At 40.8% G+C, this 24,204-nt stretch overlaps 1 protein-coding gene across 3 annotated transcripts; it reads right to left on the bottom strand.

The window, feature by feature from the left end:
* Nucleotides 1-39: 39 nt before the first annotated feature.
* Nucleotides 40-24,204, bottom strand: LOC127444585 (alpha-1A adrenergic receptor-like). 3 transcript variants are annotated; one of them, XR_007897846.1, is made up of 3 exons: nucleotides 22,710-24,204; nucleotides 1,029-1,855; nucleotides 40-884 (listed from the first exon to the last, which is right to left on the bottom strand). XR_007897846.1 is itself a non-coding variant. In XM_051704040.1 (2 exons), the coding sequence occupies exons 1-2, from the start codon at nucleotides 23,665-23,667 to the stop codon at nucleotides 1,302-1,304; spliced, it is 1,512 nt and encodes a 503-aa protein (XP_051560000.1). In that variant the 5' UTR covers nucleotides 23,668-24,204; the 3' UTR covers nucleotides 40-1,301. The 3 variants fall into 3 exon arrangements, 1 of the variants encoding a protein (XP_051560000.1); XR_007897847.1 differs by having other exon boundaries at nucleotides 1,032-1,855; XM_051704040.1 differs by having other exon boundaries at nucleotides 40-1,855.

The following is a 24,204-nucleotide window of genomic DNA, read 5'->3' as shown; positions in this document are numbered from 1 at the left end:
AGAAATCTCATTTGTGACTGTTCTTTCCTATGTGCATGGTTCTTTTATTTTTCCTGATACTGTAGATTTATCAAATACACTTATGAGATCAACATACTGCATGCTCTTTTTCAGATTTATTCTGCTGACATCTTAAAAGGTGTCACATAAGCATTACAAAGAAACCTTTTTCTCAACAACACAACAAACTGAGTTGTAGTCTATAAACTATGATTTGTACTGTTTGTGCTGTTGGAGATTACTTTAAAATGTCACTTTATCTGGGTTCAATAGAGATGCAGGAATAGCACACAGTAAACCCTTTGAAATATTGAAAATATCTGCACAAATATCTTTAATTACAAATTGTGCCTCACATTTAAAGTTATGTACCTCCACATCACTTTGAATCATTTGAATCTGCAGTAATCTGTGAATCGCTTAGTGAATCACAGTAAATCGTTGTGTCAGTAATAATCAGTGTCATGGTTTCAACATTCTCTAGAGTATATCACAGTTAAATATGCTTTCCATTCACACCTAATGGACAACAGGTCAAGGTAATTGCAACAGTCTGTATTTGTAAGCACAGTACAAACACACTCTTCAATGTTGCCTTGCAGGTTATCAGGGAGTTTGAACATTTGACAGAATACTTCACAGAGACCACATGGACAACACAGTATACAGACACCCAGCAGCTATGAGTCTATTTGTTTGCCATGGGATAGCACATCTGGTCCAGTGCAGTGAAGGTAGTTTTCCTTATTTGTGCATTAAGTGTACTTTTCCACTTTTAAAGTAAAATTCTTAAAAGTATCCATGTGAAAATATATTTTTATCTCTTTGAAAGGGATAATTCACCCAACCCCCCAAAATTTAAATTATGTAATCATTTACTTACTCTCATGTTGTTCCAAACCCATATTACTTTCTTTCTTCTGTGGAACATAAAAGAAGATGTTAGGCAGAATGTCAGTCTCAGTCATTGCGATTCCGATACAATGAAAGTGAATGGTGACTGGAACAACATGAGAGTTAATTGAAACAACATGATGTTGATTAAATGATGACAGAATTTTTATTATTGGGTGAACAGTCCTTTTAACTCACATTTTCTTTGTCATTTTATCTCAGATTTGCTTCTGAACTGTGTCAAAGTCATTATTTTTAAGACATAACTTGAATACAAGTCTTTGATCAAAAGACAAAAAAAAAAAAAAAAAAAAAAATCAAACAACCCCTAAGAGCCAAATATTTGCCTGGCAGCATGTCAGAAGTCAGAGCTCTGAAATAACACATACTCTAATCTCAATCTTTGTTTAGATGTCTGTCTCCTTCAGGCCATAGCACTCTGTGAGGTCATAGATCTGGTAGTCGCTTTGATCGCTGCAGTCATTATAGATCCCCATGGAGACAGTGTCAATCTCTGTCCGGCTCAGAGCAGACGTGCTGCTCTTCCCTGTCCCGTTCTTGATCTTATTGGAAAGGTTGTTCATTTTCTCTTTCAGCTGGAAGGAGGACTTCTGTAAGGGGGGAAAGAAGCTCCAACCCTTCAGACCAAGAGGCTGGCTCTTGCTCCGGCAAGAATAAATAGAGTTGCCGCATTGCTCATGGAAGGGAAATCTAGAGCAGTAGTCCTGGTGAGACTCCCTCCTGGCTCCCCTCATGGCCGTTCTCCAGCGCTGGTCATAGAATCTACGCAGTATGCGACGGCGACGCTGACACTGGCAGTGCAGCAGACGAGTAAAGGCACGCTGGAATTCCTTACTGGAGCAGGGGTAGATTACCGGGTTAATGCAGCTGTTGAAGTAGCCCAGCCAGAAGATTACTTTGAACACCATCTCAGAGGGCTTTAACTTTGGGAAGAAAGACCCTGAGGAGGTGAAGACAAATAGAGAGTGGTGGAGAAACATTAAGTTGTTGGCTCAAGTGAAATTTACATGGGAAACAATGTATATTTAGCCTCAAGTTACAATTTGCCTTCGTTATCTGAAAAGTTCAAATACACGGGTTCATGGTTTGGAACCATGTGTGCCTAATTATACCCAGTGGACAGATCATATACTTCACAAATTGTTTTTCCCTTCAGCCCATTGGGGGCGCATAATGCATTTTAAATAGTATGTGGGCTTCTCACAGACTCTTTGAAACAATTTCTCAGTGAGCTCTACTTTTTCTGCCTGCAGGGGATGCAGTATGGAAGGGATGCCAATATGCCATTCCCCAAACAAAGAACTATTGCTTTTGATAGACTGGCCACACAAACCCATTAGTCATTAAATGTCAAATAATGATTTAAGCTGCAATAGACCTGCAAAAATGTAAGATAAAGAGGAGAAAATGAGCATGGACATTCGGAATGTACTGTAGAAGGTTAGGAATGTTCGTTTCAGTGGAATGGAATCTCTGTTTTTGCATTCTCTCTTCCCACACTTACTTTTTGCAGGTAGTTGACATGAAATACACTTGGGAAGTTGACATGTATTGTGGTGTAATATGCTAGACTACATCTAAAACTATTTTAAACAGTATTTTTCTTATTTTTTGTAATTGATCTCACAATGATTGATGTTTCATGGTACATTTTGTTTTGATTTTTCACACCGTAAGACCAAATGAACTAGTGAAGTCCAAAAGGTCATTAAAAATGGTGGATAAATTAAAATAAATGGTGGGTTTAATGGTGATAAAGAAAAGTCCATGAACATGCAATGCATCTGTCTGTCACAGATCCACCTGACCTTCCCGCCACAAACACTCAACCTTCCCGCTCCCCCGAATACTGATCACCCGCACCTGTCTCCAATCATCGTGTCAATCAGTTCCTTTATATAACACTTCACTCTCCCTTCAGTCTTTGTCTGGTATCAAAGCAGTATACAGATACACTTACCTTCTACTTACCTGACTCTTCAGATGCCATTCCAGCATGCTCCCTTGATGATTCCTCTCCAGTGCTATTCTGAAGTTTGCTCCAAGTCTCCTTTCCTGCTTCTCCTTCCCTTGGTGTTATCCTCCAACCCAAGTAATACTTCTACCTGCAAATACAATAACCTCCATCAAGCACTGTTGTCTGTTTCAGAACCAATCTGCTCATTCACCACTCACCTTCCATTTGCTGTCTGTGTTGGTTTTTGTTCAATAAATACCTGCTTTTGGGTTCCCCACCATCTTCAAGTCTGGGTTACTGTAACAGGATACCAGACCATCAAGAATCATGAACCCAGCAGGTCCGGATTCCATCCAGGAGCTGGTTGACACACTCCGTCAAGCACTAACCACCTCATCTAACCCCACTGCCCCACCGATCTTGAACCACACTTCCGCAATTTCTTCACCAGTCTATTCTGCTAGTCCCTTGGTCAATCCAGCGCCATACTCTGGATCAGCAGAGAACTGCGGAAGCTTTTTGCTTCAATGTTCGCTCGCCCTAGAACGAACGCCCTCGCTGAGACTGCTCTACTCACCACTTACTGTCAGGGGCTCGACCCAACGCTGCGGCTGCATCTCTCTTCATTTGATGACATCATGGGGCTCGAGTGCTTCATCCAACTTTCCATACGAGTCGCCAACCGAATGAAGCCCTGCCTCAATGAAGTGCCCGCCTTGCAGTCTCCGCCTGTTCCTGCATGATCACCCTCAATCCAATCTTCAGAACCAGGCGGGGAGCCTATGCAGATGGATGTTTCCCGGCTATCATCGGCAGAGCGCCAGCATCAGTTGACCCAGCGGTTGTGCCTGTACTGTGGTGGTAAGGGACACATCATCTCGGCGTGTCCCATTCGTCCTCCGCACCCACTGGTGAGTTATGTTACTTACTCTAAAGTTTGTTCCTCTCCCTTGTCTACCAGTGTGACGCTTACTGCTCCCAACTTTTCCCTTACAGTACTCGCACTCCTCGACTCTGTGTCAGCCGGCAACTTCATCTCAGATGCGCTCTGTCACCAACTCCAGCTCCATCCGCGGCCATGTCAGCCCAATCTAAAGATCCACTCCATTATTAGCAAACCCATCGTCAGAGGTGTGATTCATCATTGTGTGGGTCCCGTGATGCTCCAAGTCGGGTGTCTGCACCACGAAACCATCACCATCCTGGTTTTGGAGAACTCCATTGCTGACATCGTGTTGGGACGCCCATGGCTCAGACTGCATTCTCCCATCATTTCCTGGTCTTCCAGCGATGTCTTGAAGTGGGGCTCCCAATGCTTTCCTACCTGTTTCCCCAATCTTCCCATTCCAAGACCCTTGACTATCGCCAAGAAATCTCCTCTTCTCTGTCTCAACTTCACCTCCATTAAGAGTCCTGTCTGCTCCACCTCTGTGGAAATCCCATCCTGTTACTCCCACTTCCAGGACGTCTTATGCCCACTCCGTGCCTCACAACTTCCCCTTGGCAAAATATATCCTCTCTCCATCCCTGAACAGAAGGCCATGGAGGAGTACATCAAGGAGGCTCTCAACCAAGGCTACATCCATCCTTCCACATCCCTTGCTGCTTCGGGCTTTTTCTTCATGGTGAAGGATGGAGGTCTCCGGCCCTGTATTGATTACCGCTCCCTCAATAAGATTACGATAAAGTTCCGATATCCACTTCCCCTCGTCCCAGCTGCCTTGAAACAGTTGAGAGGAGCTACCATCTTCACCAAGCTGGACCTGCGCAGCGCATATAACCTCATTCAAATCTAGAGGGGAGATGAATGTAAGACCGCCTTTGTAACTCCAACCGGCCACTACGAGTACCGGATGATGCCGTATGGCCTGGGCAACGCCCCCTCCATGTTCCAGGGCTTCATGAATGAGGTGTTCCGTGAGTACCTCCATCGATTCGTCCTCGTTTACATCAACGACATTCTGGTGTACTCCCGGAACGAGACCGACCATCGTCAACATGTCGCGCTAGTGTTGGAAAAGCTGAGGGAATACCATCTGTACCTCAAGGCTGAGAAATGTTCCTTTCATCAGTCGTCCCTCCAGTTCCTAGGTTACAACATCAGCCCTAAGGGTATCCAGATGGATGAGGGGAAGGTAGAGGCTGTGCGATCCTGGCCCACTCCTACTACCATCAAGGAACTCCAGCACTTCTTGGGTTTCGCTAACTTCTATCGTCACATTATCAGGAATTACAGCTCCCTCACATCCCCCTTAACATCTCTTCTCCGATCCAAGCCTAAATCTCTGACCTGGAACTCTGAGGCTTCCTACACCTTTCAACATCTGAAGGAGGCCTTCACCATGGACCGAATTCTCATCCACCCCAATTCAAGTAAACCTTTTGTAGTGAAGTAGATGCCTCCACTAATGGCATAGGAGCCATGCTTTCTCAGCAGCAGGGGAAACCATCTGAGCTCCATCCATGTGCCTTCTTCTCTCGAAAACTCTCCCCGGCAGAGCAAAATTAAGACATCGGAAACCAGGAGCTTCTGGCTGTCAAGTTGGCCCTGGAAGAGTGGCGGCATTGGCTAGAGGTGGCCCAAAACCCCTTCCAGGTACTAACAGACCACAAGAACCTCGAGTACCTTTGGGAGGCTCATCGTCTAAATCCTCGCCAAGCACATTGGGCCCTCTTCTTCACACACTTCAGTTTCCTCATCTCCTATCATCCGGGAAAAAGAACATCAAGGCAGATGCCCTTTCCCGACTTTATGCTCCAGAGGAAAGCCCTGAGAAGTCGGATACCATCCTTCCACCTCACATAATTGTAAGCCCTATCCAATGGTCCCTGAATGATAGAATCTCTGATGCCACCACCACTGAACCTGCTCTGCCGGGCTGTTCCACCAAAAGAACCTTTGTACCCTCCTCTCAGCATTTATCACTCATTGACTCCGTCCACTCCTCCTTGGGCACTGGCCACCCTGGGACCAATAGGACCCTCTTGCTTATCCAGGACTGGTTCTGGTGGCCGTGCATGGACAAAAATGTCAGAAGGTTCGCCAGGGATGCCCGGAATGTGTCATGTCCCGAACTCCTCAACATCTACTGACTGGCAATCTCCTTCTCCTACCCATCTTACACCGACCTTGGTCACACCTTGGGGTTGACTTTATCACAGACCTGCCATCCTCTGAGGGATTCACCTGTGTTTTGGTGGTCATTGACTGCTTCTCCAAAGCCTGCAAGTCGATACCCCTCAAGGGTCTTCCCACCGCCCTCGAAACCGCTGAAGCCCTTTTCAACCACATGTTCCAAAACTATGGGATTCCTGAATATATCGTCTCAGATAGAGGTCCCCAGTTAATTTCCAGAGTCTGGAGAGCTTTCTTTTCCATCATAGGAGTGACTATCAGCCTCACTTCTGGGTATCATCCTCAGAGCAACGGGCAAACTGAGAGGAAAATTCAGGAGATCAGCCGTTTCCTTCAAACCTTCTGTCATTGCCGGCAGAACCGTTGAAGTCATTTTCTGTCCTGGGCCGAGTACGCACAGAATTCCTTAAGTCAACCCTCCACCAACTTAACACCCTTCCAGTGTGTACTCGGCTACCAACCTCCTCTTTTTCCCTGGTCCGGGGAATTTGCCATCTGATGTCCCAGCGGTCAACCATTGGTTTAAAGAGAGCGAGGGGGGACTGGGACTTAGCCCACCATCACCTGCAGAGGGCTGTGCACTGCCAGAAGATCCTTGCCGATGCCCGGAGATCATCAACCCCCAGTTACCAACCCGGGCAGAATGTTTGGCTCTCCACTAAGGACATCCGGCTGCACCTACCATGTAAAAAGCTAAGTCCCCGTTACATTGGTCCCTTCACTATCACTAAACAAATTAATCCAGTCACCTACCAACTCCAACTTCCCCCCGAATACACATTCACCCTACTTTCCACGTCTCCCTCCTGAAACCTCACTATCCGTCTCTCTATACTCACCCCTCAGAACCTGATCCAGCTGACGACCCCCCCCAGCTGCTCTTCCTGGAAGACAGACCCAACTACGCAGTTCATGACATTCTGGACTCCCGACACCACAGGGGTCACCTCGAGTACCTTGTAGACTGGGAGGGCTATGGTCCCGAAAAAGATCATGGGTACCCCGAGACGACATCCTGGACCTGACCCTACTCACTAACTTCCACGACACTCACCCAGACCATCCAGCTCCTCGTGGATGGAGTCGGCCACAGCATCGGGAGGCTCGTCCCTCAGGAGCAGTCCGTGGAGGGTGGGGTAATGTCACAGATCCACCTGACCTTCCCGCCACAAACACTCAACCTTCCCACTCCCCCGAATACTGATCACCCGCACCTGTCTCCAATCACTGTGTCAATCAGTTCCTCTATATAACACTCTACTCTCCCTTCAGTCTTCATCTGGTATCAAAGCAGTATACAGACTCACTTACCTTCTACTTACCTGACTCTTCAGATGCCATTCCAGCTTGCTCCCTCGACGATTCCTCTCCAGCACTATTCCGAAGTTTGTTCCAAGTTTCCTCTCCTGCGTCTCCTTCCCTTGGTGTTATCCTCCAACCCAAGTAATACTTCTACCTGCAAATACAATAACCTCCATCAAGTACTGTTGTCTGTTCCAGAACCAATCTGCTCATTCACCTCTCACCTGCCATTTGCTGTCTGTGTTTGTGTTTTTTCAATAAATACCTGCTTTTGGGTTCACCACCATCTTCAAGTCTGGGTTACTGTAACTCTGTCACATTACACAGTGCACGCAGTTTTCATGTTTTCAGGGGCTTTCAAACATTGAACAGCTTTCTGGTGTATGTGTAAATGAGCTATTATACAGTAATATGATATCTGCAGAAATTATTACTCCACCCCCTGCATAATGTAATTAAAGGCAGATCTATGTTGTTGAACCAATGTGGTTTCGAACTATGGATGTGCAATATTGTTACTACGATTTCAGGAAACAGTTACAAGTAGCTAGTAAATTTCTGCAACCATGTATTGTACAATGGTTGTTAAACAGTGAGTTATGTTGTTATACTGGAAACACACCCCAGATCGAAATCTGGCTGACTGGCTCATACGAAAAGGTACGACTTTTATTCCCATAGAAACCAATCAATAAACAAACAGAATTTCAAATTGAAATAAAGGCACCAAATACTATAAAAGCATACAATTTTAGGTAGCCTCCAATTCAACCTTTTATTTTAGGAAAGGAAACATCTGTGAACACAATCCATAATGTATGTATTTATGCAACACAAGTGACTGATGAATGTCAATAACCTGTAATACAACTCCTTTGTCTCATTTTAAATCCAGATGGTTAGGTTTAGGGTTTGGGTAAGGGGTTAGTTTGGGATTAAACGCAGGAAAGATTGTAATAACATTGTTTGGTGGTTCATTTATTTTTTTCATGGGAGTAAAAGTTTACTGGCTTGAACATTTTGATTTCACCATCACATAATCTTATTACAATTTGGCATGGGACCGGGTTGACCCTGATACACACCATAAAGCAGTTTCTGCAAGTCTTAAAAAAGGCTTAATTTGCTCCTTTTTTTTTTTTTTTTTTTTTATTTATTTATTTTTTTAAATGAAGGCCTTAAAATGTCTCTCTTGGAGACAAATGTCTTCAATTCACAATAATATTAAAGGAATGTTCCAGTGTCACGTTTTCGTGTGTTTTTGTTCATGTCTTTTATTTTGAAAACTAAGTTCCTTGTTCCTGTCATGTGATGTCCTGTTCCTGCCATGTTTTCATGTGTTTAGTTCTTATTGATTCCTTGTCATGTTACTGTCATATGACCCTCTTGTTCCACTATGTTTATTAGTCCTGTCTCCTCATTGGTTTGTGTTCATGAGTCTTGATATCAGTTCTGTTATGTCATTGGTTCATATGGTTATTGCCTGGTTATCTTGTTATTAGTTCAGTCTTGTTATTGGTTCATATGACAGTAACATGACAAGGAACCAATAAGAACTAAACACATGAAAACATGGCAGGAACAGGACATCACATGACAGGAACAAGGAGGTTCGTTTTCAAAATAAAAGATATGAACAAAAACACACATAAACTTGACATCCAGGTTTAATACAAATTAAGCTAAATCAACAGCATTTGTGGCATAATTACTACAAAAATAATTTCGGTTCAATTTTCTTTTCTTAAATAAATAAATAAATAATAATAAAAAAACAGGTTACAGTGATACACTTACAATGGAAGTGAATGGGGGCAGTTTTTGGAGGGTTCAGAGGCAGACAAGTTAAGCTTGTGATTATATAACAGCACTTACATTATTTCTTCTGTTACAACTTGTGTATTACTTTAGCTGTAAAGTTGTTTAAATCATTGTTTTTGCAGTCATATTGGGCTTTAGGGTTCAAAGCAGTTGTAAAGTTGTAAACCTGGGTATAACTTTACACATAAAGGTTAGCAAGCAATTTTAACACATTAAAATCACAAATATTGTTAATTTCTTGTGGCTATACTTTTGAAATAGTGAGTATTTTATTTTATAGGTTTGGACAGGACCCATTCACTTCCATTGTAAGTGCTTCACTGAAACCCAGATTTTTGCTCTTTTTAAAGTAAAGGAGGGACAAATCGAAATAACATTTTGTGGTAATCTACATTATGCCACAAATGCTATCAACTGAGCTTAACTTGTATTGAACCCGGAATATTCCTTTAAATGTTTCATGAGAGAAGACAACACTTGTGATTGATTTCACATTGCACTGAAGTAGCTTTTTCAAGTTCACTTTTAAGGTGAAGTTTGTAATTTCTGTGCCATTAACGATAACACAGGATCTTGCTAAAATAATCACTATTTTTAATGAAGATTCATGAATACTTTCCAAACAAACAAGTAGTCACTCCCACCCCAAACTCAGTCACACTATTGGTTGAGAGTGAGACAGAGGATGAATTGTTTGAGTACTCAAAGCAATGTTTTTGAAATTATGTATTTATGAGAGTTTTACATTTAGGCATTTGTGGTCTTTGATTTCTTCACAAAATCTTAAATTTAACTTCATAAAACCTACCGAAGAAAATGAGCATGAGATTTGGGCTGAAAGTTAAATAAATTCACATTTCAGTGGAATGAAATCATGGATCTGTCTATGCTGTCATCATCTCTTCCTACAGAACACACCTACACTATATACACATTTTCATTCTGTCTACCTCGCACAAACACTGCATATGCAGCTCATTTCTCTGAGGGGAGGCTAGCATTACATTTTCCCACATTTAAAACAGTTTTCATCACCTCGTCGGCTCATGCCATGCTACCATTTTCAGTGCCTCTCGAGGTCAGAGTCCCTCCCTGTCACTAAAGAGGACTTAAATAGCACTAGAGGCAACAGATAGAAAGGGTCGAACTGGGAGTAGTGCAGTCTTGTTGAAACAGTGTTGATGAACAAAGAGATATGCTGCTCTCTCTCTTGGATACAGGTCGGCAATTGGGTGTAATTGTGACTGAGATAAAAGCCAGTCCCTGCAAGCCTATTTTTGGTAATTGTTGTGATTACGAGACACACCAAGCAGGATGTTTAAAAGCTAGTGAGAGCCAGAGCACCTTATGTCACCACTGGTGAAGTTACTAGTAGGGATGTTCCGATACCATTCTTTTGAGAACGAGTACAAGTACCGATACTTTTTTTTAGTACTCGCCGATACACAGTCCGATACCTGCTTTTTTTCTGAACTCAATATCAGCTGTTTATTTACATTTTATCATCAAAATTGTGTTTAAATAAATAAATGAATTAAAACTTTATTCAAATGAAAGTATAACAATATATTTTCAACATGAAATTTTATTATTTTTTATCAAATTAAGTGATTTTATACAGAACCTCACAGCACAATCCTAAATACAACATTGTAGTTATTTTTGTCAGATAAAGTGCTGCATAATAAAGCATCACAGATGTGAGATATTGGTTAAATATAATACAGTTACTATTGATTTATTATTATTATTATTAGTAGTAGTAGTAGTAATAGTAGTAGTAGTAGTAGTAGTAGTAGTATAACAGTGAATATTACATAACTATATAGTAGTGATCTATTTCTGTCATACCTTTTTCATTTAAATTGAGCTTTGATTTGGCAGAGCTTTTATTTTAAAGTGTTTCTATGTTGTTAGACCAAGGAGCTCTGACGTAATGACTGCAGATTCCCAATCCGGAAAAGCAGTTTGCTACGTGAATCACAGTAATTATTAAACCGCAAAAATCTACTATATAAATAAATACATACTGTATGTAGTCTGTATATGACTTGTGCTAAAAAGTGAATTAGCGCTCTGCCTGTTGTCATCTACTACAAACAGAGCATGCAATGCTCATAATAGTGTTTTCCGTGTATGAGCAAAGGATCAATGCACGTGCAAACAATCTATTTATCTAATTAAATCACAGCTTTTGCTGTATAATAATCTCATTAGGATGTGATGTGATTTTAATCTGTGCGATGAATGTTTACGTAATGACATTCGAACATTAGATGGTATCAGTTTTTGGTATCGGAGTATTTTTACAAGTACGAGTACAAGTACATGAGCGCGGTATCGGACAAACCACAGTTGTAATCTTGTAAATGGAACAGTTAAAGTCTCAGGACACTGTCTATAGTAATTCTGTCCAGTCTGTCTATAATGGCTGTGGGACAGTGGAGATGACCACCTGCCTTAAAGGGATTGTTCCAGCAACAATCACAAATGTCTTTATTTTTTCAGCAACTAATGATGGTTGAAAAACAGTTGTCTTATTTTTTTTTCTTTTAGTGAGTAGCCATTGAGGCTTTAGCCTAACATGCTTGATGGCTACAATTTTCACTGATTTCTCCTTCACGATGCTGCAGTCAGGGATCGGCGTTGAGTTAACAGCTGCAAGCTGAGAGTTGTGCATGACTGCTGGCAGTCTTCACTTTCTAGCAATGCCTGATACTTGAGCTATCCTGTCAGAATGTTTGGCAGGCAGCCACATGTTGAAGTTGTCTCATCTCATACTGATCATTTAAGACCTATTTTCACATAGTCTACAGCTATTGGCAACATGTAGAACTTTCTGTCGAGGTGCATTATCATCATTTGTCAATTTGATGTGGAAATGTATTAGAGGCTCACATCACAGCTTTTGTCAGCGAGGTGACATATAATCCTGACAGGTCGACAGCCACTGAGGAATTTTTAGCACTGAGGTAGTGACTGAACGTGCAAAAATGATAACAATTTAAAAACAATTTTGACAATTTTAAGCAAGTGGATACCTAATAATTGACTCTCAAGCTCAACATTTTTACCTAGTGCATGTGATATGATACAATGTGCATTTAGTATAACTTCTGTTGAGTCACAATACATGCCAAAATATGATAAATGAAAATGTATCTTATTTGGTTATTTATAAAGCACTGGATATCTTAGTGGATTATCACAAAAATCACTACATGGTTATGTAATATATAAAACATTTTGGGGTTGAATTTCAAGCAAAAATAACTACAGTATATCAGCATGGCTATATTTGGTTTATAAAATGGATACTTCCTTATTCATGATAAAGCACAGCTATAACCTCTTCCCTGCTCTACTTTTTATATCACTTAGATAGTGTTTCAAAAGTACCGGTACTTTAGTATCAAGTCGATATTAAAATAAAAAAGATGTAACGATACCAGTGTTTCTACAGTACTGGTAGTACTGAGCACTGACACGATCACATTATAATATTAACATATTTTTGCTGTGGTATTGAAACTGGTGTCGAGAACCATGAAATTTCACTGGTATTGGTACTGACTACTGAAATTTTGGTACCGTGACAACACTACATTGAGCAGTACCCATAGCTAATGGTTTCAGTAGTTCATATGTTAATGTAATTTTGTGTTGAATAAGTAAACGTATTTGGCTTGCTGTCCATATACTGGAGGGCTCGGAGCTCGAGACTCGACTCAAGTCCTGATTACCCCCAAAAAGGCGTTAAGATGAAAGAACAGTACCATGACTATGGCAGGAAGTATTTAGGACTGCAAGCCAGCAACAATTCTATTTGGTAAACTGGCTTGGCGGATGCTTCTGAATTGTTCTTCCCCCCAAAATCTGTACAGAGGGAGTGCTTTAAGCATTTGTTTGAAGGTGCATTCTTGTACAATTGCTGGTCTAGAGGGCTACGCTACGATTTGAACGAGAGACCACCACTCCTCGTAGAAGTGGATGGGCTCACGGTATGCGAACAGGGAAGGTGAGAATGAGAGTTGGCTCACACTGTGTTCAAAAGGGAGGGCTCACACTGCGATTCGAACGGGAGACCACCACTCCTCGTAGAAGTGGATGGGCTCACGGTATGCGAACAGGGAAGGTGAGAATGAGAGTTGGCTCACACTGTGTTCGAAAGGGAGGGCTCACACTGCGATTCGAATGGGACACTGCTCTATAGAGAGAGAGAGAGAGCTCTCGCGGCATTTAAACGGGTAAGCCCAGCAAGCAATCGAACAGGGAAAGTGAGCGCTAGTTGGTTGTGCTGCATTCGAAAGGGAGGGCTCACACTGAGATTTGAATGGGAGACTGCTCTATAGAGAGAGAGCACTTACGGCATTCGAACGGGTAAGCCCAGCAAGCAGTCGAACGGGGAGAAGGCTCGTGTTATGTTCGAAAGGGAGGGTTCACACTGCGATTAAAACGGGAGACTGCTCTATAAAGAGAGAGCACTCACGGCATTCGAACGGGTAAGCCCAGCAAGCAGTCGAACAGGGAAAGTGAGCACTAGTTGGTCGTGCTGCGTTCGAAAGGGAGGGCTCACACAGCGTTTCGAATGGGAGACTGCTCTATAGAGAAAGAGCACTCACGGCATTCGAACGGGTAAGCCCAGCAAGCAGTCGAACAGGGAAAGTGAGCACTAGTTGGTCGTGCTGCGTTCGAAAGGGAGGGTTCACACAGCGTTTTGAATGGGAGACTGCTCTATAGAGAGAGAGCGCTCATGGCGTTCGAACAGGTAAGCCCAGCAAGCAGTCGAACGGGGAGAATGAGAATGAGAGTTGGTTTGCGCTACATTCAAAAGGGAGGGCTCACACTGCAATTCGAATGGGAGACTGCTCCATAGAGAGAGAGCGCTCGCGGCATTCGAACGGGTAAGCCCAGCAAGCAGTCGAACGGGAAGAATGAAAATGAGAGTTGGCTCGCGTTGTGTTCGAAAGGGAGGGCTCACACTGCAATTCGAATGGGAGACCGCTCCATTGAGAGAGAGAGCGCTCACGGCATTTGAACGGGTAAGCCCAGCAAGCAATCGAATGGGGAAAATGAGCACGAGAGTTGGTCACTCTGCGTTCGAAAGGGAGGGCTCACACAGCGATTTGAATGGGAGACTGCTCTATAAAGAGAGAGCGCTCACGGCATTCGAACAGGTAAGCCCAGCAAGCAGTCGAATGGGGAAAGTGAGCACTAGTTGGCTTGTGTTGTGTTTGAATGGGAGGGCTCACACTGCGATTCAAACGGAAGACTGCTCCATAGAGAGAGAGCGCTCATGGCATTCAAACGGGTAAGCCCAGCAAGCAATCGAATGGGGAAAATGAGAAAGAGAGGAACGGGGCTTGTTTGCAGGGGTAGCCTCACTCAATAGACTACCCATAGATAGGAAAATATGTTGCTTTGAGAAGAGGATGTGGTGACCGCTATCTCCTGTAATGCTAGCTGCAGCTGCTGAGAAGCGAAGACAAAAAGGCTTTGGCGGATGCATGGTAAAACGACGCTGCGGCAGTAAAGTGGGCCTCCTGCGGGAGCGGAGTTTAAAGCACTGCTGAGGCAGTGGATTGAGTATTTGGGGCTGTGGGAGCGCTGCTGTGTTTCCATTGCTGTAGATGCACTTCTATGAAAGTATGGAACTTAGACATTGAGAGCACCTGTGGAGAAAATATTAACAACTGTGTACACACAATTGGTATGGGTGGGGCACTGTTGCTGTGGTATCGAGTAGGGCACAAAAGACTTCATTAGATTTATTAACACCTGTAATGACAGCAAAAGTTAGTTTGTACTTACCTGTAGTGGAGCAAATGGTTAGTTTGGAATACGTAAATTTAGTACCTTTATATACGTCTGTAAGGGAAGCAAAAGTTTAGTTATGGAAAACGTGTCAATTACGTTCATATGCAGCTTTGAGGAAAGCAAAAATTTAGTTAAGAATACAACTTTATTACATTTGTTATGGCGGGGCACTGTTGCTGCGGTTGTAAGTAAGGCACAAAAGACTTCATTAGAATCATCAACACCTGGAAGGGAAGCAAAGGTTAGTTTGTACTTACCTGTAGGGGGAGCAAATATTAGTTAGGAATATGTATATATCCTTTATATACGTCTGTAATATTATATATTAATGTTATATATATATATATATAAAACACTTAACATGGTAGCCGTAAATACTGCTAAAAAACAAAGAGCTGCTGTGGCAGCTTCTGTTAAATAACGAGACTGTTTGGATGGAAGAGCTGTTCTGGTGGAGCCAAATGCTTTGCAGGGAAGTTGCATCCGATGATCCGTCTGCCTGGGTCTATTCGTGGGATATGGGTGGGGCCGAATGCCGGAAAGACTCTCATGTCAGGAGAGTTGTCATGGGAAGCAGGTAAGCAGCGGCTTATATACTCCTGCTCGAGGGCTGTGATTTGTCAGATTAAAATGAACATGCTCCTCCCAAACCTCTGTTAATTAACTCCATTTTGTTGCATTTACATTCTGTAATGTATATATATATATATATATATATATATATATATATATATATATATATATACGTATAGTGCTATTTTGTTTTTGGATTCTGGATTTTTTATTGTTTTTTAATTGTTTCCATTGACAAATGTTTTTTTTTTTTTTTTTATTGTTTTTTTTTTTATCATTCCTGCCATGGAGAGGAATTAAATATTCACAGTGGCAGGGGCTGTATTAAACACATAAGTCACGGTGAACTGTTTCAAAATGGTTAGGTGCCTGGAATGACATGTCACGTCTCAATATTTAATTACACATGCTTTGTAGTCATTACAACACCTGTATGGTCAAATACTATTTGCCTCAATAAGCCATCAGCCATGTGCTAAATGCATTCATCAGAGGAAGTTCTTGAGTGTGCACAAGAACAATAACATATTTAACCTTGATAGAGACCTTGATAAGCATTTTATAACCAAGGCCCAAGGCCAAGAAACACTCATTATGAAGTTGTACTTGCATATGATTATAAACAATAGTAGCATATGGCTATTGTAAATAATGGAAACATTACTGCAAGTATTCAGAAGGAAAAAAATGGTTTTAGTGAGCTTTTACAAAGAACAGAAATCATTTCGGACCAAATAATAAGGATAAATGATAAACAAATGAAGACAAGTTGAAAAGTAGTCTAATTTATCTTTGACATCTGCTGAATTTAAGTAACCTCATGTTGAGAGAAGCTCTTAAATTCCCTGAAATTCTGGATAATTTTGCAATTTGGACACAATGGACAGATGTGAAACAACTAGACATGTCCTCAAATTGCTATTACGTCATGATAATGCATTACACACTACATAAAATCATAAATCAATAAATCTGGCAATACCCTCGGGTAAGTGTCAGGGAAAACGTATCGAAGTATTGCGTATTTTTCTTTTGGAGGGTAGGAACATCTGGTTCTGTTTGTGCCACCAGAAATAAGACCTATACACAGTCCAGCACAAACATATGGTGTCAGGAAAATATTCTCTTGAAACATCACAACAATAACTGTGGAGATGTTGTTTAGCTGCCAAAAATTGGGGCATAGTTAAGGCATCATGAACATATCAGTCATTTTCAAAACTCTACGACAGTGTTGAGAAACACAATGATCTCAAGATGATCTTCCCAAAATAATAATAAAAAATAATAACATTCTCAAAAAGACTCCATCATCCGTCTTTTCATGCACATCCAGAGAGAGATAAAATATAACTTACTAAATTTATTTCTCCAAATTTCCCAGTGCCTTTGCATTGAAGCCAGCTTAAATTTCTCTCAACCCTCATTTATACACCAGAATTAACCAGAGGCTCACAGTTTGTGCTTTTGCAAAGTAGTACGTGTGGATCTGAGCAATCTCATATCCCTGCTCTGTCCTGGTGGCTGGCTGCACATTGCTGAGGCTTTTGAAAAGGAAAGCACCCTCTTTAACTCTGCTAGTTAATAGCCGTGATTAAGGCAGTGGAGCGTTAGGCAGAAGGAGGTCAAAGACCCCCATTTTGCCTCCCCTTCCTAAACCTTGACTACCTAACCATTGGGAAAGAAACAGAAGGGTTGATCCCAGAATTTCATCAGCACCACATGCAGGTCTTGCCAGAAGATGTTATTGACCCCTGCTGCCCCACCCCCCCACCAACAGTGACTGTGAGTAGAATTCCAAGAGGGACAGGCAACTTGTGGTAACTGCACTTTTGAAACACTCTGGAGAAAGATGGGATGGTGGGTTTGGGGGAAGACAAGAGGGTAAACCAATACATTGTGGGGAATGTACAGTGCCAACAATTTATTTTAATTTTTTTTCAGACTCAAGGAATACTAGCTACATATATATATATATATATATATATATATATATATATATATATATATATATATATATTTAATTATTGACTAATAATACAACCACCAAATTTATAATGATTATCATCATTTGATTTTGAGATACTTAAAGGTGCATTATGTAACAATTTTCATGTAATATTTGCCTTTTTTTTTTTGCCAATGTGTGAAAGGCTTGTAACGCAACTTAAAAAATGAGCCCTTTCTGGACTTTCTATGTTGCCTATTAAAGCCTGTAGACTGATTTTCATGTGAAGGGACCGGTCTTTTTTTCCGGGAAAATCCAAAGGATGTAATGTTTATGCGCACTCCCGAGAGCCTTGCCTCAGTAATAGCTTCTCTTCCGCTATTCAACAGCGACAACAGGCAGTCTGCAACACTAGGTAACTCTATCTTAGAGATGGAATCCAGCAAACATCTGGCTCCCAGCACAACACTGACTCCCACACAAACTCAGAGTAAGCCAAAAAAATAAATTAAAAAAAACATTTATCTACTAAATCCCATCTGGCTAAGTGGGAACGTGATCGTGGTCGAGCGAAAACTAGAGTGAACATCAGCAGGGCATTTGATTCCAAGAGGGACCTTCGTTCGGTTTTGGGGATCAAAACCGACCCTGATTTGGAGTTCTTCTTATTGGACAGGTAAGCTTACATAACTGCTAAGTTCACTTAATGGCCACAGGTGTCATTAATAACAAGAGTTTCTGAATCTTACATACTGCACCTTAAAGAAGTACCCATTTCATGCACCCAGACAATGATTCCAAAATCCCTTAAATGTAATAGGAGACTGTTCTTTTCTTTTCTAGAACTCTTTTTGGCCTCTGTGACGTAATCTTGGATAATATTTGCGTGACTGAATCACTCAGTATAATGTCTTTGCTAGAGTTTCCCAAGGGTGGTTTTCGACCCAGCTCATCTTCTGTACCTACTATAACACTGAATACTTTCAATAAATTCTCCTGCATTATGGATATTTACACCTCACCCTGTTATTACATAGGAATCAGTTACATTTATTAAAGGCAGATGCTATTTGCACCCTGGTGCAAATAATGGTATATGCTATATACACCCCAGTGCAAATAGTGGCAGATATTATTTGCACCCCAACCCTGGTGCAAATAATGGTAGATACTAATTGCACCCTGGAACAAATAGTGTCAGATACTATTTGCACCCATATTTAAATACTAACATACAGTATGGGCATAACTGCAGTGTGTTTATTGTGTTTGTTTAGATTCCCACAGACACACTACATTAAACTTTACCCCTAAACCTAACCTTAACCTTACCTTAGAAAAAATAACCTTGGTTTTACTACGGTAACCATGGATTCACCATGGTATTTTTTGTAAATGTACATTAACCACAAAATTAACCATGGTTAATACAGTATATTTACACCATATTACTGTATTAACACCATGGTTAATTGCATTAAAACTATGGTTTCTGCCAAAAAATACATGGTTACTATTACAATATAGTAATACAGTGACGCAGTCTATACACAAATGATTCCGAGCCACAGGAACGAGTGCGATTGACAGACCCTGCCTCTGGATCAAACCCTTCTCTGCACTCCTCGACATTCACTGTGACCAAATCACTATGATGAAATCAACATTTCTATTTATTTGTATCTATTATTTTAAGTAGTATTAAAGGAAATATTAATAATGGAAACATGAAATCAGGTGGGAAAAAGAGTTGGACAAAACATGGTTTCGAACCACAGTCACTAGGACAACAATACACATTCACATACCGTCTTTACACCCCATGCCACTGCAATGACATCTATGGGTTAGTTTGTCGTATATTTCTGTGGTTCCACCAGACTATTGGGGTGAAATATCTGCACTGTGTGGCAGATGCTATTTAACGTTTTAAGTAGCATCTGCCACACAGTGTATATAGACACGTTCTCGAATTAATTGACAGGCACTGTCTATATCTAAAAGGTGATTTGCTCTTTTACCTGTAAGGCGGGACTTCCTTTCTATGTCCGTTGACTGTTGGGCGTTCCAATTTCTCTCATTCATTTTAATAGAAGTGGCCTTTTTCTGCTAAATATTCTCTGGTTAAAGGTGATGAACTACACCTATGGTTACTGAAAACTGGAATACAAAAAGGATTAATAAATGGAGTGTGGACCGACACAATATTTGATTTGGTTTTGGTGAGTTGTTTTGGTGAAGGGGCCGTTTCGACACTATTCATTCTTGGCTGCTTGTTTTTTTTTTTTTTTTTTTTTTTTTTTTGATGGATGGATGGATGGATGAGGGATTATATTAAAAGATAAGATGTATATGATAAATATACCACTATACACTAATGGACTACAACATGCAAGGAGAACTGATTGTATGCATGATTAAAAAGTAAACAAAGCTCTTATGAATTCTTCAGTACATAGCCTTCGTAAAAACAGGAAAACTATGCATATAAATCACTCTCAATACCTCTGCTTTTCACTTCTGCCTTCATTATTATTGGTTTGTTTTGACAACATGTAACATCCGAGGTTGTTACCCCTCCTACCAACCACCAAAGGGAGCCCTCTCCCGAATTCTAACTCTGTACCGTTTCTTCTTTGGTGATTTCTTGTTTGAACTATATAAATACCATGCTGTTCCATTTTGACTCTGCGAAGTATTGCCAGTTTACCCTGCCTTACCAAGCGTTTTTCCATTGCCATTGCTGATTGTTCTCTTGTTATAACCGTTGCCTTTTTTCCTGGATTTACTGCCTTTGTATCATCCCACTTTCTAAATATTTTGAGGTTATCATGATGACCAATCCAGAATGGCTAACTTGGGTTATATTCATAAATATTTATTAAGCATATATTAAATATTTATTCAGCATTTTTATTTAGGAGTCAATAGCCTGTTTGCCAAAAAGGCTACCTTAATTGTATAAAATCTAGTTAAATCATACATAGATGCCACCATTGGATTCATGAAGATTTAAGTTATTTATATATTCATGCATGTATATAGCACATTTGGATTTATTTAAACATGCAGTATTAGGCTGATTTTGCAGTTGTTCCTTGCCTCCTAAGTTGCAACAGTATACACAGTATGCACATCCCACAATGCATAATGTTCTCCAAAAGAGAGACTGAAGTACATAGAGGATTTTTGTAGTGTCTAAAACAATCTCCCCTCAAAAACATAAAGAGTTAAAGATGACTGCTGGCAAATGCTGATGTACGCCTCAAACCCCCTTTACATGTGCGGGAGGTGAGATATGCAACCATTTTTTATTGATTGAATCTACTTATGTGTGAATGTAATCTGAAAGTGATTTTGTGGAGCCATTTTCATCCATGAAAAGCCCACACAAGCATAAGTGACACTGTGCAAATCATGATAAAATTCAGGTACTGTGACAGGTTGCCTTCTTTAGCCTACTGTATATTGTGCATTCTCCATTTTTATTCTAGCCACAGCATAACACAAAAACAGCAGCATCAAAATGCACAGCAATTTTAGTGCACTAAAAAAATTTAACTTTATCAACTTTTCTTTTTAAAAAGCCATAGATTATTTATTGGTGCTTCTTCACTTATACTCAAAAAAACTACTTTCAATATTGTCAGTTTTAGTCAATCCTCCCATCCATCTTCTATAGCTGCTTGTTCTATATAGGGTTGTGGGTAGTGCTGGAGCCTATACCAGCTGTTTTGGTCTGAAGGCAGGGAAATACACTGGACAGGTAGCCAGTCCATCACAGGACAACACAAACAGACATACACATTCATACTCACGGGCAATTTAGGGTCTCCAATTAAATTAACCTTTTAATCTTTTGGGAAACCGGACCACCTGGGTTTCCTCCAGTTTTCCTTTCCCAAAAGAAAAATTCTGTGTGGAGATTGCATGTTCTCCCTGTGTTCATGTTCCTCCACACAGTAGCAGATTTTGGCATGGGCAACATGTGGTGGTGCAGCATGAGGCACCCACATATACCCCCTGATTAAATTGATTTAACCAAAAAAGTGTCTTTTCAGCTTTCCTGAATCCATTTGCATTGGGACAACATGAATATTTTTTGTTAACTGAAATTGTTTTGTTAACTCACTTAACCGGAACTGGGCTGAGGGTTTCTAGTTCCCTGCATGTTTTGATTTATGTGTCTCTGTACAAGATAAATATAAAGGGGGAGACTTGTAGTTTTGGGGGTTACAATCACGGTGAAGAGTGGAGTTTGAGCCTAGAGTAAAGACCAATATATTTGAAATATTGTACACATTGCTTTATCCACAAATTAATTGCTGTGCTAACCATAGCAAAATAGCAAGTTGCACTCAGAAATGCACCCCACCTGCCTATGTTAGCATGCTAATGTTTCCTGTAACAATCTAGCATAACACACACACACACACACACACACACACACAAAGAGTTTAATATGAGTTATTTTTGCATGTTCAGATTTGTAAGGTTTATATATATATATATATATATATATATATATATATATATATATATATATATATATATATATATATATTTAAGCGAGGGCACTATTAGCACATGTGGATTTATTAAGTCAAATCTCAAACTTGCTTCACACTCCCTAGTTTAATTTGTCAACTATGTCCAACAATATATGTACATGCATCACGAGATTTATGCCAAGTTTTGTAATTTTTTTCTGAAAGTCATGAAACTCCCCACCACGGTGTCATTTCCACCACATCTCAAATTCTGTATTATGTGTAATAGAATTTCATGGTGGAAATGACAGTGATGGGAATGGTATTTGTTTTTTTTTTTTTTTTTTATTATAGAAATAAAATGATCACCTCCTTTGTCTTGATATGTCTATTTTCATAGCTAACATTTTATGCATCATAAATACATACATTTAATTATTATTTTTACACTTTTGCATCATTTGACAAAATTACAGCTAGATTTGAAATTGCTTGAGGCTGAAGAAACGCCTGTACTGTATGTCATATATCATAGGGGAAGATCTTACCCTACTATTGACAAATGCAGAAAATTGCTTAAAACGAATAGTTTCTTTTTCTTTTCTTTTTTGTGCGTTTCAAAGTTTATAGTAAACAGTTAATTCGCTAATGAATGAAATTTGCTGCTTTATAAACCATAAGGATTCGATAAATCAAATAAAAAAAAATAAAAAATAAAAAAAACATTAAACATGAAAATAACATACATACCCAAAGGCAAAACGAAGAAAAACGGTAGCCAACAGAGAATAAACATCCCCACGACGATGGCGAGGGTTTTAGCAGCTTTCTTCTCCCTGGAGAACTTCATGAGTCTCACGGACAGTGAACTTCTGAACGGGTGCGTTTTGGTTTTGGAGCTGGTGGTGCTCGAATCTCCTGGTATGCTTCTGCAGTGTATCCGCAGTACCACTTCCATTGATTTATTTCTCTCCCGTTTGACACCCGCTTCCAAACTTTTTGTAGTCCTGCGGGCCACGATGTAAACTCTAATGTACATGACTAATATCACCATGAGTGGGAGGTAAAAGGAGAATAAGGAGGAGAAAAGCGCGTAGCCCGGTTCTTCCGTAATCCTGCAGATGCTCTCATCTAACGGCGGAGGCTCTTTCCACCCCAAAAGGGGTCCGACTGAAATAACCATTGAAGACACCCAGACCACCACGAGTATGACAGCTGCTTTGCGTTCAGTCATGATGGTGGGGTACTTCAGACAGTATTTCACCCCTATGTATCTGTCTATGGATATAATGCACAAACTTAATATCGACGCCGTGCAACAGAGGACATCCACCGCTGCCCAGATGTTGCAGAAGACACGACCGAACACCCAGCATCCTAACACCTCCAGCGACGCGGAGAACGGTAACACGATGGTACTCAGAAGAAGGTCCGCTATGGCCAGGTTCACGATGAAGAAGTTCGTGACCGTCTGCAAATGTTTGTTGCACAGTACCGAGAGAATAACCAAAATGTTTCCGACGATGGCCGCTAATATGAAAAAGGCCAGAAAGATTCCCACACCGATGACTTGAGAGTCGAGGGTGATGCCCACACCGGTGGTGGTGTTGCTGATGTTGGAGAGGAAGTGCTCCGACAAAGACCCGTTAAACGCCTCGTCCAAGGAGAATTCATCATTGCTCTCGTTCAGCAGTTTAGAAAATGTCATTTTGAAACTCCATAAAGACAACTTTTACTGGTTTGGTCCGACGGAGTTGGCTGAAGTGTTCATGGTGAGCTTCACCATTGCTGTCATCACTCTTGGAAGATTTCTTCAGATTTGCGCTCTATCTCACTTCCTATGGATGGATCCACTTTGTCCCAAATTGTGAAGATTTACTCAGATTTTTCCTGTTAAAGTGGCGTATTAGCCTACTGAAGCACAATAAAATGCAAACTACACCTTTGTGTGGTAGCATAACCTGAAAGATCTATTTAGCCACATCAAACACTTAGCTAAAGACTATTAAATTAGTTTTAGACCATTTTTGAGATAGAATAAAAAGTAATAAGCAACGTTTCTCCAAAGTCTATAAAACCACAGTGCCGATGCACTGCAGGTCTTATGGACAAGCTGCTACTGGTGGCATCCTCGGCGACCACTTCAAACCTGATTACAGAAGCTCAGTTTGGATCCAAGTGCTTCAGGTCTCCTCCTCCTCCTCTAGTACTGCGAACATGGTGACGCGCACTCGTTGAAATTCTT

This window comes from Myxocyprinus asiaticus, chromosome 8 (assembly GCF_019703515.2).
Source record: "Myxocyprinus asiaticus isolate MX2 ecotype Aquarium Trade chromosome 8, UBuf_Myxa_2, whole genome shotgun sequence".
NCBI classification, from domain to species: Eukaryota; Metazoa; Chordata; class Actinopteri; order Cypriniformes; family Catostomidae; genus Myxocyprinus; species Myxocyprinus asiaticus.
The sequence above is the reverse complement of the archived record's forward strand: the minus strand, read 5'-3'. Positions and strand labels throughout refer to the sequence as shown.

Coding starts and splice junctions, on each gene's coding strand:
- LOC127444585 (XM_051704040.1), bottom strand. CDS start 23,667: ATGACATTTTCTAAACTGCTGAACGAGAGCAATGATGAATTCTCCTTG. Junction 1,856..22,709: donor TTTCTTCGTTTTGCCTTTGG/GTATGTATGTTA, acceptor TCACCTCCTCAG/GGTCTTTCTTCCCAAAGTTA.